The 18207-nt window shown below is 46.0% G+C and overlaps 1 protein-coding gene across 1 annotated transcript in view; it reads left to right on the forward strand.

The window, feature by feature from the left end:
- POLR3B (RNA polymerase III subunit B) overlaps nt 1-18207 on the forward strand; it is a 1027565-nt gene that overhangs the window by 930739 nt on the left and 78619 nt on the right. Inside the window, exon 25 of the mRNA XM_086921773.1 lies at nt 9782-9948. Coding sequence (XP_086777899.1) covers nt 9782-9948 — 167 coding nt within the window. The remainder of the gene's footprint in view (nt 1-9781; nt 9949-18207) is intronic.

An 18207-nucleotide genomic window follows, 5' to 3' on the forward strand; every position in this document is an offset into this window, starting at 1 on the left:
CAATCTCTTCACAACCACACCCATCTTCTGCCTCATCTGCTGCATCTGAACAATACTAGATTGAAATATTGTTGATGTGATTCCATCTCTCAGTGATCTCAATGTTAAGAGTTTCCTTGGATAATGTGTCTCTTTTTTATCATGTATAATAAAGGGATTCTTGAAAGGATTGTTCAGAATTTTTCCTCTTTTACTTCAGCATAGAGTGGCCTGGAAACTCAGATATGCTATCATAGATCATGAAGAGCTCATTACAGTTCACCCACAAATCAAATGTAAAGTTTAAATAGTGAAAGGTCTCTGACATCATCTAGAAGAGTCAGTGAAGCTCAAGTCTTCCAAATTGAAGCACCTTTCCTTGTTGACGAGTATAGTTGTGCTTTGGACAACCCCAACGTTTACCTCAAAATTCTACAGTTGTTTTACCTTAAAAAAACTGCCAGTTTGAAATCATTCTTTGCAAACTTTACATCAGTGGAGGGATGTCTGTACCGCTAGCTTAAAATATTGGTTTGCAAGAACCAAGAATGTTATATTGCTAGACCAGTTGTTTGTTTACTCCAGTGATCGTGGCACAGTAAAGCCAACCATTCTCTTAGCAGTAGGTTGTAAAGCCTGCTCTACACGGCGTGCGTTGACCACTGCAGCCCTTTCCGCTTGGCTCCACTACATGATATATGCAGGGCCAAAACATGAAGAAGTTGTCATACCTTTTCCAAGCACTGTTGTTTTCAATGAGATGTGGCCAGTGATTCAGTGGCTGGTTCCAGCGCTGCAGGAGAAAATAAGTTATGTGTAGCTACAGTTCTCCAACATTGGAATCTTTCATAAAGTAAGATGAAGCGCTCTCTTTAACACTTTATATGCTCAGTATATTCACTTAATTGGGTGACATTGAGCATTTTTTCAGTAACGTCAATGTGTTACTAAAGTAATTCAGTTGTTTCCGTCAAGGCTTCTTCATACTATTTACTGATATGTGTAGCAGTACGGGGGGCACCCAGTTTGATGATAGGCAATGAAGTAGGTATGTGAATGGGCCAGCACAGTAGATATTTTGATCTACCTGCAAGTACATTTTAACCACCTTTATCTCTGTTACACTCTTTGTAAAGCTAGATGTAGCTGCTTGGATTTGTATTTGCATCGACATAAAAGCAGCAGAAGGCCTTTTTGTGCCCACTGAGCTTGAAATTCCAGAAGTTCAGTCTGTATCTTAACATGAACAAAGCCTGAACAGTGACCGAGGTCAAAAGCAAGCCCTATTCTACTTCGTTTGTACAAGGAGACAAATTATCTGCTCATCTTCTACATCCTCTGTCTTGTTTTGTTGGAGAGAGAAGAACCCATTAACAGCATCCTAAAGGATGCATGGAAGTCAGTCCAGATCTGAGAGTGGTTCCGCTGTGACTAGTTTCCTGCATACTGCATGTAACCAACCGGAACGAGAATGCACTTTGACCTGATTGATTGCCTCATAAAGTTTGGACTAAGTTTAAATGCCAGTGACTCATTGGTCAGAATTAAGTGAGATACACCTGGCACTACTGCCTGTTCTCCTTTCTTTGTATGAGAAGTGGGTGCACATATTGGCACACGCTATATTGCCGTGGTTCCTTGAACAAGGCAATATGGGTCAAACTGAAATGTCTTTGTATCGAAGCAATGAAGATAGCAATCTGCCCCTTACACAAAGCAGTTCATCAGACACCTATCACCTATTCAGTGTACATAGTACTCAAGTTTACAGACTAAAAAGACTCTCTGTGATACACCATAATCTGAAAGAGACTATTAGTTATAGACTCCTTACCTTAGAATTACCCCCAGGCGTCCGACTGTATCCAAAGAAATGTTTTCGTAGCAGTACCCCTGCGCGTCAGTAGGTGGTGTCAGTCAACTGCGTTCGGGATCGCCGGAATGAAGTCGTGGTATCTACTTAGATGCCGCCCTCGCGCGCTGTCAGTTTTTTCATTTCCTGCGGCAGCCAGCGCAGATTCGGAGAGAGCGGTACCCTAAGTAATTTTTTTACTAAATCTCTTGACTCTTGTGGACTTCTTTTCGAGTCGTGTTGACTCCTGGGGCACGTAGGGATGTCACATCGGACGGGCTTCAAGCCTTGTGAGGCCTGTCACAAGTTGATGTCGATAATGGACCCTCACCTCGAGTGCCTCCAGTGTCTGGAGTGCGACCACGACCCTGAAGTCGTACTCCGACTGTTGAGCCGTGAACCCGAAGTCTTTGTGGGAGCGGTCCTGGCAGCTTCTGGAGGCCCGGCAGTCTGCTCCACGCCGCTCGAAGTCCCAGTCGAGAGGGAGGTCGCAGGACTGGTCGCGGAGCCATCATCACCACTCATCATCAAAGTCTTTGTCTTTGGGTAAGTCGAAGCACAAAAAGAAGGCAAAGAAGCACAGTCGCTCTTTGCGTTCTCCCCGTCCGTCGGCCGATGCGATGCAGGATGCGGATGGTGGTCATCCTGCGGCTCCAAGCTTTCCTTCTTCTCTGACAGCTGGAGCAACCCCTGCCCAACTTCGTAGTTTTAACGAAGCCCTTCATTCGATCTTTGGGCAGCCCGACTCTGCCGGCGTGCCTTTGGGCCCCGCGGACTCGGCTAGGGGTTCTAGGACTTTGATCCCAGCAGCTCTAGCCCCAGCGCCACAAGACCCCAAGGATCCAGGCCAGGATCCTCGTCGGCGCCGATCGACCTTACAATACCTCCTCTGGGGTCAAATCCACTGATTACCCCTCTGACGCCAGTTGGATCCCCAGCTGGCGTCAACCTCGGCCTCCATCCTGACCTGATCACGGAGCTGGACCGACGCCAGATCAGACGCCGACCAGTACTTTTGTACCACTGTTCTAGTGTACCCTATCACGCTGAGTGGCAGCCAGAGGAGGGTGAGGAGGACTGGGAGGTGTCTGTTGAGCCTTTACCTGACTAGTTAAGTGAACCGAACTGGAGAGAGGAGTTGGGTGATGCCAGTGGTCTGGACACCTCACCAGACCTTGGTATACCTTCTCCCCCTACTGTGGCTACTGCTGTGGCTACGGAGGAGGGAGCCTCATACGCAGTGGTGTTGTGTAGGGCAACTGAGGCCTTGAACCTTGATCTTCCTACGGTGGCGGTCAGGGCCAACCTCCTGACCAAGGTGCTTCAACCGGCAGTGGCCTCTTCGGAGTCCCTGCTGCTGTTCAATGAGACCCTTACTTACATCCTTCTGGGCACCTGGCCCAAGCCCAGCAGAAGGGCTCCTGTTGATAGGCTGATTGCCTGACGCCACTGCCCGGCCCGAGCGACCCAATTTTCCTCTCCCAACACCCTACCCTTGAGAGCTTGGTGGTCTAAGCCTCTACTTCTAAGGGCGCATTCCCTACTACTCCCCAGATAGGGAATCCAAGAAGCTGGATCATCTTGGGAAGAAGATGTTTTCTTCCGCCATCTTGGAACTGCGGTCGGTGAACACCGCATGTCTTTTGGGCTGTTATACCCACTCTGTGTGGGAGATGGTTGCGCAGGTGCTGCCACAGTGTCCGGAGGAGGTCCGGGCCACTCTCTCCCATGCAGTCGCTAAGGGCAGAGATGCAGCAAAGTTCGCCATTAGATGTGGGCTGGGCACTGCCGACTCGCTAGGGCAGAACAATTTCAACTTTGGTAGCCCTAGGACGCTACGCCTGGCTGAGGTCTACTGGCTTTTTGGGCGATGTCCAATCGACTCTTGGACAATCCCTGTGATTGCCATCGCTTGTTTGGCGACAAAGCGGACAACGCGCTCCTGCGCTGTAAAGATGCTAGGGCTACGGCCAGATCCTTGACCCTCTCTACCACTTCTCGCACAGTGCAGTCTGCTTTTCCTCCCTTTTGTGGCTATGGAAGGGGTGCCCAACCACGTTCTGCCCAGAGCCACAGGCCTGCGCAAACTGTTCAGCCTCTGCACGGCCGGGGACCTGGGACCCAGCGTCGTGGGTCAAGGGGCCAGCAGGCGGGCCAGTCCATCAGTGCCCCCTCTGCAGTAGCCTCCAAACATTCCAGTCCGACCCTCCAGAGCCACAAGTTGCCAGTGGGTGGCAGGGTTCCCCATTACCTCCCGCACTGGCAGAACATCACATCGGAGAGGTGGGTTTTGCTGATAGCCCGAAGGGGCTACTCCCTCCCCTTCGAGACTATCCTTCCATCCATGCCACCTACATTCCATAGCATGTCGGAGGATCACTTGGCCCTTCTCCATCAGGAAGTCACAGCTCTCTTGGCCGAGGGAGCCATTGAGCGCATCCCTGTGCCAGAATTAGGTTGTAGTTGCTACTCCTATTACTTTCTGGTACCCAAGAAGGACAAATGCCTGCGTCCTACCTTAGATCTCAGGAACTTCAACCGGAAGGAGATGTTCAAGATGTTGACATTGGCTCAGGTTCTGTCTGCTCTCGACCATGGAGACTGGATGGTAGCGTTGGACTTGCAGGACGCCTATTTCCACATCCCTGTCCTGCCGGCCCATAGACTTTACCTGCAGTTCACAGTAGGCCACAAGCATTTTCAGGTTACAGTGCTCCCTTTTGGCCTTACCAGCACCCCTCCGATGTTCACGAAAGTGATGGCGGTGGTCGCAGCTCATCTGCGCAGTTCAGGGGTTCAAGTCTTCCCATATCTCGATGACTGGCTGTTGAAGGCGGGCTCGCCCCGGCCTGTCGTCTCCCACCTCCTGACTACGGCAGACCTCCTGCATTCGCTGGGGTTTACTATCACACCTGATTCCCTCTCAGAAGCTCGATCTAATTGGAGCGGTTCTGGATACAACGCAGTTTTGGGCTTATCCTCCCAAACAGCGAGTCTGGGCTATTCGGGCTATGATTCCGATCTTTCTGCTTTTATCCCGGGTTTGGTCAGAATGACCCTGAGGCTGCTGGGCCTCATGACCTCCTGCATCCGGCTGGTGTATCATGCCAGATGGCATATGCGGGCTCTGCAGTGGGACCAGAAGCATCAGAGGAATCTTTGATTACATCCAGATCTCGGCGGGCACTGCACACCAATTTCAGTGGTGGCTAACGAGCCAGGATTGGGTCAACCGCAGATCCCTCTCCCTTCCCCAACCAGAGTTCACAGTGGTGACAGATGCATCACTCCCAGGATGGAGCGGCCACATGGGAGAGGTGGAGATCAGAGGCCCTATTTTCCATCGGTGTCTTGGCTCCACATCAACCTTCTGGAGCTTCAGGCGATTTGTCTTGCACTGAAGGCATTCCTTCCCTCTGTCCGGGGAAGAGTGGTGCAGGTGCTCACGGACAACAGCACCGCCATGTGTTACTGCAACAAACAGGGCGGGGTGGGGTCGTGAACCCTATGTCAAGAGGCTCTCCGTCTTTGGACATGGCTGGAACATCAGGGCATATCTCTGGTGGTTCAACACTTGGTAGGTTCTCTGAATGCCAAGGCAGACAAACTCAGCCGCAGGTTCATGATAGATCACGAAAGGCGTCTTCACTCTGAGGTGGTGCAAGGTCTCTTTCAGCAGTGGGGAGAGCCTCGGTTAGATCTATTCGCAACCGAAGAGAACGCGCAATGTCAGCAGTTCTGCGCGTTGGGATTTCCAAGGCCGCACTCGCTCGCTGATGCTTTTCGTCGCAAGTGGAGTTGCGGTCTTCTATACGCCTTTCCGCCTTTACCTTTTCTGCCCAGAGTGCTGAAGAAGATCAAGCGCGACCCGGCCCTAGTCATTCTTGTGGCTCTGGATTGGGCATGAAGAGTCTGGTATCCTAAGCTCTTGCCCATGGCCATCGATCCTCTGATCAGACTGCCTTTTCGGGTGAATCTTCTGTTGCAGCAACAGGGGACAGTCCCCCACCCAAACCTGTCCAGCCTCCTCCTCCTTGCGTGGAGATTGAGCAGCGACAGTTGACCGCTTTCGACCGTCCTCCCGAAGTCTGTAATGTTATCTCGGCAGCCAGGTGTCCCTCCACTAAAAAGGTATACGCCTGTAGATGGAACAAATTTGTGGCATGGTGCACAGTAAAGGCTGTGGATCCCCTTTCTGTTACTCTTTCTGAGGTTCTGGCTCTGGGCACACTTAAGGGATATCTATTGCTCAGCCTTTCTTTGGATTTCTGATCAGCCTTCTCTTTTCAAGTCCCCTGTTGTACATAGATTTCTTATGGGCATTACTCACCTCTTTCCTCCTATTGCTTTCGTAATGCCTTAGAGGGACTTCAATATGGTCTTGACTTACGTTATGTGCGCTCCTTTCGAGCCTCTAAGACTCTTGACTTTAAAAACTGCTTTTCTGGTTGCAACCACCTCTGCTCGCAGGGTGAGTGAGCTTCAGGCTTTGTCTTCTAAGCCTCCTTTCCTTGCTGTTCATCCGGACAAGGTTGTCCTTTAAACTCGACCTCTTTTCTCCCCAAAGTGGGTACCTCTTTCCACATTGGACAGGCCATCACTTTGTCCACCTTTTTTCCCACCCCTCACCTTGAAAGGAGGAAGAGAGGCTCCACCGTTTGGATCCATAATGTGCGCTTTCTTTCTATCTGGATCACACAAAACAATTCCAGGTGGATGACCAGCTCTTTGTTGGCTATGTGGGCGCCAAGAAAGGCCTGGTCGTGCAAAATTGGACCATCTCTCTGTGGGTCTGCATCAAAATGGGTTATTCCTTGGCAAAGAAGGAAACTCTGGTGGGACTATGCGCCCATTCCACCAGGGTGACAGCAGCCTCTACTGCTTTGGGACGTGGAGGCCCCCTCAGTGACATCCAGGCAGCCACATGGGCATTCCTGCACACATTCACAAAACACTACTGCCTGGACAGGCAAGTCCGGAGAGACTGCTTCTTTGGCCATTCAGTTCTCCAGGACTTTCTGGTGTGAACTTAGTTCTCAGACCCACCTCCGGGGTTGGTATTGCTGGGGTATCTAGTCTAAGGTAAGTAATCTATAACAAATAGTCTCTTTCAGATGAACAAGTTACTTACCTTTGTTAACAAGACCTATATTAGTTATAGATTCCTTACTGCCCCACCCATCCTCCACGTTCTGCGAAATGACTTCTAGGGTAAGGGACTCCCTTTCAGGGTCCCAGTTTTGTGCACCAGTGGTCAGTGTCTTGCAGGGCTCTGCGCTTCTGGCGTGGAATGTCTTGTAAAGAACGGACATCCGTGCATGAGGGTGGTGTCTGAGTAGATACCGCAATGTCATCCCTGCAATCACGATGCCGATGAAGAAAGCGGAGTCGTCAAATGCCACCTACCGACGCGCAGGAGTAATGCAACGAAAATATGTCTCCGATCCAGTCTGACGCTTGGGGGTAATTTTAAGGCAAGGAATCTATAACTAATATATGTCTCTTACAAATATATCATTACAGAAGGTAAGTAACGTGTTCATCTGGAGATAAACCCACAAGTGATTTTAAGTATATTTACAGTTAGTTGGTGGAATGAAGCATATCAGCCACAATAGAAAAGGTGAATTTTTCTGCTAGCTGAAGTTTACCAAGTTGGTGCTAGAGGCAGTCCTTCTCTTAGATTTTCCTCTAGCAACAAAGGCACCTACAATGGTGCTGTGGATCAGACTGGACAAGGCAGACATGATTATTACCTTGGATTGAGTAAGACAAATTTAATACAACAATCTATTGCAACTTAATTTATATCCTTGTTAAAGAGGAACTTCAAAAGAGAATCTATTATCTGTACAGAATGACACGGTTCTACTTCTAAACCTCTGAATGCTCAGCTTTTAGGTCTAACAGTCTAGAGGAGAAGATTTGCTGCTTACCCTTTACCAAAGGATATCATAGAGGCTATTGAAAAAGCCAGAATATCCTCTATTTATAAATGTACAGAATATTTTCATCTGATAACTACGAAAGCAGTAATTTGTGTCAAACAATGATATCATTGATAGCTTTATAGTTGGATAAGAATTACAGTCTTTGACATACATTTTTGCCGTATATTAATTCTTCTAACATTGCAAAATGGGGGGTCGTTACTTCTGATAGTAGAAGATCCTCTATGATCAACGTTTATGCAGTAAAATAGAAAACAGTAACATCAGATGACTCAAGGTTCCCTTTTAAACAGAAATCAATGTTCTCATGCATGGTGCTTTATCATTTGATCAAGAATACCAATTGGAATGGTCAAGGGATTCTTGGCTGGAAGCTCTTCTGTTCGGTTTTCAGATTGCCACATCTTGTATCATATTTTAGAGTCTCATTATTTAAAATCTTAACAGATCTGTACCCACCAACGCTGCTTGGAATTTGAACATGGGTTTGCCCATTTACAGCAGAGCCCCATTTATCCTAGCCAGTCCTGGCTACTAGCTATGTAAACAATAACACAAATTCTTTAAAAGCCTTGACAATGGCTAGGAGAGTGTTAGAGTTACAGGTATTGTCAATTAGGCTACCAAATGCTATCTATTTGTTCAGGCAAGTTGGCTCTTGGAGTGTGCCTGTAGTTTCTCCATAAAGTCATATTGCCTTTTCACGTGAGCTAAGGAAATCACTACCTGGAATCGTTCCTCCTCTGTACCCTTCAAAGCACACAGAAAGTTCACACCCGCTAGAAACTGCAAGGGTGTTTGGTGTTTACAAATATAGTACAAATGTTTTTAGAGTTGATGATCAACTTTTCACAGATTTCATCTCTGCAAAGAATGGAAAAGGTTGTGCAAATTATGGTATTTTAAGCAGGGGTATGATTTTCATCAAAAGTTATTATGCTCTTGCTCATAATCCACCCCCTGAAGGTGCTAGACCCCACTTCATTAGAGGAAAAGCAGCTATCTATCAAATCCTCCCTCTCTCCTTTCTTTCAGAAAACAATTAAAAACCCATCTCTTCCCATCCCCTAGCTAGGTTCCTCTGTCTCCCGTTTTTTTCCTCCTCTACCACTCTGTCTATCAGCGCCAGGAAGCTTCGGCGTCAGTGCGCTTTACAAATGGCACCTAACATAACATAACATAACATATGTCCACATTGTCCAGTATTGTTCCAATCATATACCTGTTTAACAGCAACCTGGTCATCACTCCACACATTTACCAAACGTTAATCTCTAGGTTCAAACAGGGTTCATAAAGCCCATTCTGTGAGGATGGATATTTTCTAGTCTGATATGCACTCTTGAGAATGTTCCGACCCACCTCCTGGCATGGGATTGCTGTGGGAGTCTTTCAGTGACTAAGAATCTGCAGGAAGAAGTATCCATTAGATGACCATTTTACATACCTTCATCAATGCTTTTTCTATAGGATACTTTATCTTCCTGTGAAATCCCCATCACCCTTTCAATTGACAGCTTATGGGGAAGCAATGTAATAATTGTCGATTGTCTTTGTACTTGTAACTTTATTATTGTCTCTGTCTTTTCTACTGAGAATGGGGCCCTTATGGGCAGCTATGCAGAACTGACATCACTGCCATGAGTATCATCTTTATAGAACTGTAACGTCACTTTCTATGAGTGTTTTCTCTGCATTCAAACCATTATCAACTAAATACTCAAGCTAATATCCTTTTTCTAGTTGTAACACATGCATAATTGTCTATGGCTTATAAAGCAGGCCCAAAGCCAACCAAGAAGTACCTGAACCTTTGGCTGTGGAGGGCTACTCTGATAGGACAATACTTCTATCTTCTAAGCCTTGTATGTGAATTTCTGTGTTGTCCTTTTAAAAATATGATAATTCTTGGACTCTGTCTTGGGGCATGCTTCCTCTTCTGTCCGTTGTGGTCCTGGTCATTCTTTTCATAGTTATTGTTCTGCTCTTTATTTTGCAGGTGGGGAAACTTATTGAGCTCCTGGCAGGTAAAGCTGGTGTTCTTGATGGCAGATTTCACTATGGAACAGCCTTTGGAGGTAGTAAAGTTAAGGATGTGTGTGAAGACCTCATTCGGTATGGCTACAACTACTTGGGAAAAGACTACGTAACATCTGGCATCACTGGGTAGGGATCTGATTTACAGACTTACTAGTGTTCCATTCATTTGTGTAAAGCCTTTTTATTATTTTTAGTTGGGCAAGTATGTAAAGTTTGAAAAATATAGGACCATCTGTTGAATCGCCACCATATGGATATACATTTTATAGCCATCACTGACTTTCTCCCACTAGTGATTTATACAGCTGATATTTAAAAATAAAAACCTTGAACACTTCAAATTTAAATTATAGAGAGTTCCTTGTACTACATAGATGCCATAGCTCGCTTTATATATATCCTTCTGTTCTGCCATCCTATGCCCTCTTCCCACATGAATGCTTTTGTGCAAAGGACACAAGTGTTGATTGTGAGCAGTTAAACCATTCTCTTTCCAAGAACTCAATTCATGATTCGTACACGCTCGAAACATTCAGCTGCAGAAAAAGTAAAAACATAACAAGGGAATATGCCTAAACTGATATGGTTGTCAAAGCAGTGAATGACTCAAACGGGAGAAAATCTAATTTCAACCGGAGTTTTGCTACTTAATAGCTATTTATTCATTTTTAATGAAAAAAATGCAATACATGAATTCCAAACAGATTATATACATTAGATAAAGGTGAATTGGACACAACACAGTAAAATTACATACATATTTACACTAGTCAAACATATCACAGTCATTCACTTCACAAACATACACTCATATAAGACTCGACACAACCTAAAGTGGCGGATGTGCCAGTGTGAGGAAGAAAAAAATATGTTACATTTAACATCACGAAAGAACAAACAAAAGCCCTCACTGAACTGCGAAATGACCCCACGGTGACCATCAACGAAGCCGATAAAGGTGGGGCAATTGTCGTCTGGGACACTGCAGATTACACCACTGAAGTCCTTAGGCAATTGAACGATCCAGTGTGCTATCGTAAAATTGGGAAGGACCCAACATTAGAACTACAGAACCAATTGTTCCCCCTTATCAAAGACGGTTTCGAACAGGGCTTTTTAGGCCCAAAGGAACTTGAATTCCTGTTAAATAAACATCCAAAGGTACCTTTGTTTTATCAAAATAAGCCCCCTGGAAGACCCATTGTGGCAGGATGTGACTCCCTACTTGAACCAATCGCCAAATACGTCGACTGTTTCCTGAAACAATTCATGGTCCAGGTATCATCATACTTACAAGACACCACAGACTTCATTAATAAGCTAGAGCTTATAGAGTTTAACTCAGGGAGAGACATATTAGTTACCTTAGATGTGACCTCCCTTTACACTCAAATACCCCAGGACGAAACAGTGGCAGTGCTCACTCACTTCCTGGAGTCAAGACCGAGACCGGTACAGGTACCAACTAAATTTCTGGTTGATCTAGCATCCTTTACCTTGAAAAAAAACTACTTTTGTTTTGGGAAGGACTTTTACTTTCAAGTGAAAGGAGTCGCGATGGGCTGCCCGTTTGCACCAGAACTGGCAGTTCTCTTTATGTCTCTCTACGAAGATACGTATGTCCACAACAACAACCCCTTTAAAGACCATATTGGAGTGTGGTTACGCTTCATAGATGACGTGTTTATGGTACGGAAAGGTGGAGAAGATGAACTCAAACTTTTGTATGACTGGCTTAATGCACGAACAGCAGGCATCAAGTTCAGCATGTCTCTGTCATGCACGCACCTTTGTCTCGGAAGTGTCCTGGAGTCACGCTGCTAAGCACCCTGATTCCCCCCGTCACTCTCCGGGACCCAGGAATACACACTGAACCCCAAATAGTAACAAGGGGGAACACAGGGGAACAAAACAAGGGTAGGAAGGAAAAGAAACAACACTCCACAATCTTCTTTGTTTCAGAGGAGGGTCTATCTTCTGAGACAGGGTCTGTATGCAAAGAAAACAAAAAGAAAAGTGAAAACCAACCCCCCCCCTTTGTATTGTGTAATTCTCAAGGTATGTGATGAAAGGTAAAGTAATAGTACCTTCTAGATAGTGCAGGAAATGAAAATAGAAAGTAGGTAGATAACTCTGGAACATCAATAGTAGTTAGTCTATGTGTTGTCCAACACAAGATACATCTAAATGCAAGAAAGGTTGTATGAGTAATGTTCCACCACAACTGTAGCGAAGGAATCTCTCTATCACTAACACTCACCACTGTTTCTGAATCCGAACGCTGTATAATATATTTCAAATTTCACCACACAGATTGCGATATACAACTCGTGGCTTATAAATCAGACACGCATAAAAACATGCGTCTTAGCAAGACCGCAATATATAAGCAAAGCAGTGCAAACAAAAAATAATAGGAAGAACGAAAGGCAGAGTAACCGCCCGGAAGCAAGCCGCTTCCCAGGACTTACGATATGAGGCACAGGAATCACAAACACAAGAAAAGATGAACGCCACTCTCAACGACTGGCTCCTCGGACGCCTTCACCGTGACCCGGAACGAGAACTGGACACAGCTAGCTAACGCGAAGCACTTCCTGGTTCGTCGGGGAGGTTTAAATTCTGTGGTTCTTACTTCTGCGCATGCGCGAACACTGCGCATGCGCTACAAACTCTGTACACGCAATTGCCAATCATTGCCAACCACGTTTCCCTAGCAGCAGGTTGAGTTACCGCTCCAAGTAAATAAGAGGTTTATAGTGTCTCACGGCCCTCCGCGCACACGACAGGCATGACAGTCACTCTCTGATAAAAGAATATCATTTTTGGATGTAGAAGTGTTTCCATTCGGAAGTAAATTAGCAACATCGCTCTTTACAAAACCAACTGACCGAAATAAAGCCCTCCTCTTTTCAAGTAACCATCCGAGGAGTCTTAGAGAAAATTTGCCATACGGTCAATTTCTTCGAGTGCGCAGAAATTGCACATCCAACGAAGAATATAAGTTTCATGCCACCAACCTGGTGTCCAAATTATGTGACCGGGGATAGCCGAAAAAACTAGTACATAATTCAATGAAAAGGGCGCGTTCGACACCTAGGGAAACTCTTCTGGAGCGACGCAATAAACCGCAGTTAAAACGCCAGGTGTGTGTAACAACTTATTGCCCTAATGCCAATCAATTAAAAAAAGTGATTGGAAAGAATTGGCACCTGGTCAAAAATTTGGACGAGAGTCTTAATCAGCCTCTCCTTTTTGCCTTCAAGAAAGAGAATAGTATTGCCAACTACGTGGTGAGAGCAGCAACCGTCAAGGAAGCCTCTCCGTCAATTCGTCAAATGATGGGTTTAACTCCAATCACAGGACACCATAAATGCGGGACCTGCGTGTGTTGTGAGACACCGATAGAGGGCTCTCTGTTTCAACACAAAGGTGTTTCGTGAAAACACGAAACATTTAGTAATTGCAAGTCCAAATATGTAATTTTTGGGATCCTATGTCCGTGTGGGCTCTTATATATTGGAAAAACCAATCAAGAGGCCCGCCAGAGAATTTCCCAGCATAAGTCGAGGTTAAAGAACAGAGTTGAGACAGCACCTCTAGTAAACCATTGGAACAGACTAAATCACCAGATCAAAGATTTGAAATGGACCATTATTTCAAAAGTGGAACGTGATCCTCGTGGAGGAGACTGGGATTCTAAACTATCTAAAAGGGAAGCACTCCTTATTGTCAAATTCAATACCGCCGTTATAGGTCTAAATTAATTATCTGAAATTTACAAACTTTGAAATATCCTCTTTCTTCAGTAGCCGTTACCCAAAAAAGACTTGCCCTTAGAGTTTTGGACCTAAGATTCTTATCTCCTGCCTGTTAACTGTATATACGACACGTTGTGTCTTTAAGATTTCCTACACTACTCCCGCCTATGGGCGGTCTTCTCTGAACCGGATTGTACATAACCCGGGGATTCCATAGGCTACCAGCATTCGCCCACGGCGCCTGCGCGGGAGACCAGTACTCTACCAGCATAGCCCGAGAACGCTATCCGATAAACGTTGCCCGATACGCTTCTTCTGGTAAGATACCTGCCTAGCCGTTGTTCCCAGAATGGGTGTCTCTCTTCTCTTACCTTTGGGCATTCCCTGTCTGTAATGCGTGTCTTTTATGCCCCCCTGACTTCAGCAGTTTATCCAGGAGTTCGCGATCTGTCATATTGTTCTAAGACTCCGAAAACCCTCTCTTCTGCGCATGTCAACCAGATCAGTGCACCGCACCACGCCAATTAGGTATACCGCTAGATCGTAACAGCTTCGAATCCTCTTTACGCATTTTTGTGCCACTATGGCTAAGTGATGTCTAATTGGTATTACAGGAACCTTTTTCGAAAAACGATGTTCATTCGATTACCTTGACACCGGAGTTTCGACCAAACACCCGGCTTACTCGGACTGATCCACTGCGTCTATTAAAGAGACTATGTACAAGTTCTACGGTAAGACACACAATTGTTTTACTGTCCCACATAAGTGGTTGCCCTCTTCTGGGTTGCTCAGTGTTGACTAAAGCAACATTTCTAATGATTTCAGCACGAACAAATAGCTGGTCGATTATTCGATACCACCCCCTCCATTAAAAGATCGTTCTACAGAAGTTCCTGGTAAGGCTCGATTCTTACCCTTGTCCAAAAGAGCACCTAACAAAGGGATTCCTTGGTAGAGCAAAGGCTTCAACTCATCTTTTCTCTTGTAGATCCCCTTCTTTTGCAAAATACATGGCTCCGCCGTGGACCCACTGTTTTCATTGATAGGTAATTTTAATCCCGATTATTTCAGAATACCCATAATCTATTCATTTAGAAATATTAAATCATTTTTTTCCATCTCTCTTGTTCTATCATTGCAGGAGTCTGTCACACAACACAATTTTTTCGTCCTACATACCAGGAGGGTAAGCTGTTTGGAAGCATGGTGGTTTTCACTCACTAGTTTTCTTGAATTTTTGGAATAAGCGGGCACGTAAACTTTGTCTTCTGTTTTTCAGAAATGTTCTGGCCCTGAGTAGAATCCCATTTGTGATCTGTAGGGATTCGAAACGCGTAGGCCTCTGTCTAAGGATTTGCTCTGATAAACTCAAGTGTTGAGTGATACTACTCTTGATTTTCACTGTACACATTGTTGATGAAATGTTTGTTGACAATAGTCATTGTTACTAAATTATTTGAGTGTACTGTTTCATTTGAGAAAATATTTTTGTAACATTTGTTTGATTTACAGAGCAGTCCTGTTTTGTTTTACTTCCTCACACTGGCACATCCGCCACTTTAGGTTGTGTTGAGTCTTATATGAGTGTATGTTTGTGAAGTGAATGACTGTGATATGTTTGACTAGTGTAAATGTGTATGTCATTTTACTGTGTTGTGTCCAATTCACCTTTATCTAATGTATATAATCTGTTTGGAATTCATGTATTGCATTTTTTTCATTAAAAATGAATAAATAGCTATTAAGTAGCAAAACTCCGGTTGAAATTAGTTTTTCTCCCGTTTGAGCCATTCACTGCTTTGACAACCATATCAGTTTAGGCATATTCCCTTGTTATGTTGTTCTAAGTGCTCAACCTTACTGATTAGAGCCAGCTCTTTTTTTAGGTCTCGTAGCGAACACAGCGCGTCAGCGCTGTGTCTCCGCTAGAGATCTTTTGTTAGCGAGTGTGCTTCCCAGGAGACAGTTTCGGCCGCGCGCATCCTTGGAGTGGATTTGAAACGGGAACGCGCGCTGTGGCCAGGCGCTGTCTCCTGGGAAGCGCAAGCACCACACACGCATGCGCATACACACACACAAGCGCCCATGCACGCACATACATACATACATACAGAGACACCCCATTGACACATACACACACGCGCGCGCGCACACACACACACAAGTGCACCGAGGCCCCCCTCCCACTCCGTCACCGTCGCATACACACACGAGCATACACGCACACACACACACAAGTGCACCAAGCCCCCCCAGCCTTTTGAAACTTATCTGGGCAATGTCGGGGACTCTTCTCTCAGCACGCGGCGCCCAACCTCCTGCTAGCGCGGCCCCGGGTCTCCACACCGCTCACAGGAGCCCCGAGCCGCGAGACGCATCGACTCCGCCTGCCTCCTCTTCCGGTCTGGACGTGGCCCCGCCCCCGTCACAGGCGACCGTGCCTGACTTCCGTGGCGGCCGCGGCGGACTTCCGGGGGCATTTAGGATGCTGCTGCTGATTTCTCTGTCCTCTGTGTATTCCGTCCGTGGATTCTTTCCGTCTTCTGTTTTTCTTGTTTACATGTCCTGTCGTTTCTGTGTGCCGACATAGCTTTAAAGCGACCGGCAGTGTACTTCGGTTTTTGCATTTGAGGACAAGTCTTTCAGAGTGGTAATCAGAGTTGAAATAACAACCGCATTAAGACCAATGAAAAGTTTGGATGAATAGTCCCTTCTTTCTGCCGGAAGATGCTACCACTCGTTTCTCCCCCAGTCTCGCCATTCAATCTTCCTGCACCATTCCTTAACTCAGGGGCACCAGAATTCCCCCACCTCCCACCAGCAGCATGCACATCACCCATAAGCTTTGTATGGATTGGGCACAAAGGTGAGGCGTGGGTGGTACTGCTACACACATAAAAAACCAGCAAACGTCTGTGCGGCACAAGCTTATTCATCAAGCCACAATACCCCACGGCACCACGCTGCCCCCCTTCATAGCCCATTAACAATAAAGTGATCTTTTTACCAGTACTTTTGTGTGCACCCATTCTCACGCACACATACGCACATGTACACACAGACCCCCCCACACACACACACACACACACACACATGGGCACACACACATGCGTGTGCACACACATGCACGCGCACACACACACACACACACACACACACACACAGTTTCATGGTAGTGGTGCTCACTTTCACAGAGAAACCACCAAATCCATCAAAAATGGGCCATCAGAGTTCAATTAAAGTTATTGATCTCAAATATCCGATTTTGCCAATTTGATAAAATGGCTGAAAAGGCACTTCATTACTGATTGCCTTATTTAGCTCATGGCTGATGAATCATGCCTGCAAGGCTTAAAATGTATTTTCAAATGAATGAATGTTCATGCCTATTCACAACACTGCGTACTTCACTTTCTACTCACAGAAACGCACACTTGCCCCCTCAAACAAAACACTCACACACTCTGATCACACCCTTAGTCTAATCTATGGCCACAGGCCAAGCACACTTATATACGTAGCACCACTGCCATACACACACGGACACCATCACTGCCATGCACACAGGGACACCATCACTGCCATGCACACAGGGACACCACCACTGCCATACCCACAGGGAAACCACCACTGCCATACACACACAGACACCACCACTGCCATGCACACACGGACACCACCACTGCCATACACACAGGGAAACCACCACTGCCATGCATGCACGGACACCACCATTGCCATACACACACACGGATACCACCTTTGCCATGTACACACAGACACCACCCCTCCCATACACACACGGACACCACCCCTCCCATACACACACGGACACCACCACTGCCATGCACACACAGACACCACCACTGCCATGCACACACAGACACCACCACTGCCATGCACACACGGACACCAAAAAACAAAAATTATGCAAAGCATTGTCATTTACAATGCCAGTAACTCAAACTTAAATGCTGCGAGACCTATTGCATTGCAAATGCTTGTTGGTATTAGTAGCAGAAAAAGTAAAGACACCCTTCCTTCTTGTCATCTTGTACACTTGCTTTATGAAGATTTCTGTGCAAGGACAAGATAATAATGGTGTTGTTGGTCCAGGTAGCTCATACCCTCTTAATGTTATTCTGTGTCTATTTCAACAGCTGGTTAAGGCACTGCTACACAGGTGTTCTCACAATCGAAGGAACAGGGTGGCACTATTAGTTCAGTGGTTCCATTGGATTAAACATCAGTGCAAAGGGTTGTCGCCAAAGACATTACAATGGCCATATCTGCAGTCACCTCTTTTCTTACTGCAGCATCAGCGCTTTAAGGCAGATTTTCCTTTTTGGTAGTCTGCCAATGAAAGTAAATGCCTCTCATTGTATAGTTACCCCCAAGTTTTTGGACTGATACTAATGGTTTTTTGTCTCCGACAGTGCACCGAGGCCTGTTAACCAGACATCCGTGCCTGTGCCATAACCTTAAAGTGTGTTTGTTTGAAAGCCTTACACCCATTTGCCTAACCTCAGGGCCATTACGTTAGAGAGTTACCCAGGGACTGCAGCACTGATTGTGCTACATGTGTTTGGGTAACAAAGGTAAAATATGGCTCCTAGTCTGC

This window comes from Lissotriton vulgaris, chromosome 1_1 (assembly GCF_964263255.1).
Source record: "Lissotriton vulgaris chromosome 1_1, aLisVul1.2, whole genome shotgun sequence".
NCBI classification, from domain to species: domain Eukaryota; kingdom Metazoa; phylum Chordata; class Amphibia; order Caudata; family Salamandridae; genus Lissotriton; species Lissotriton vulgaris.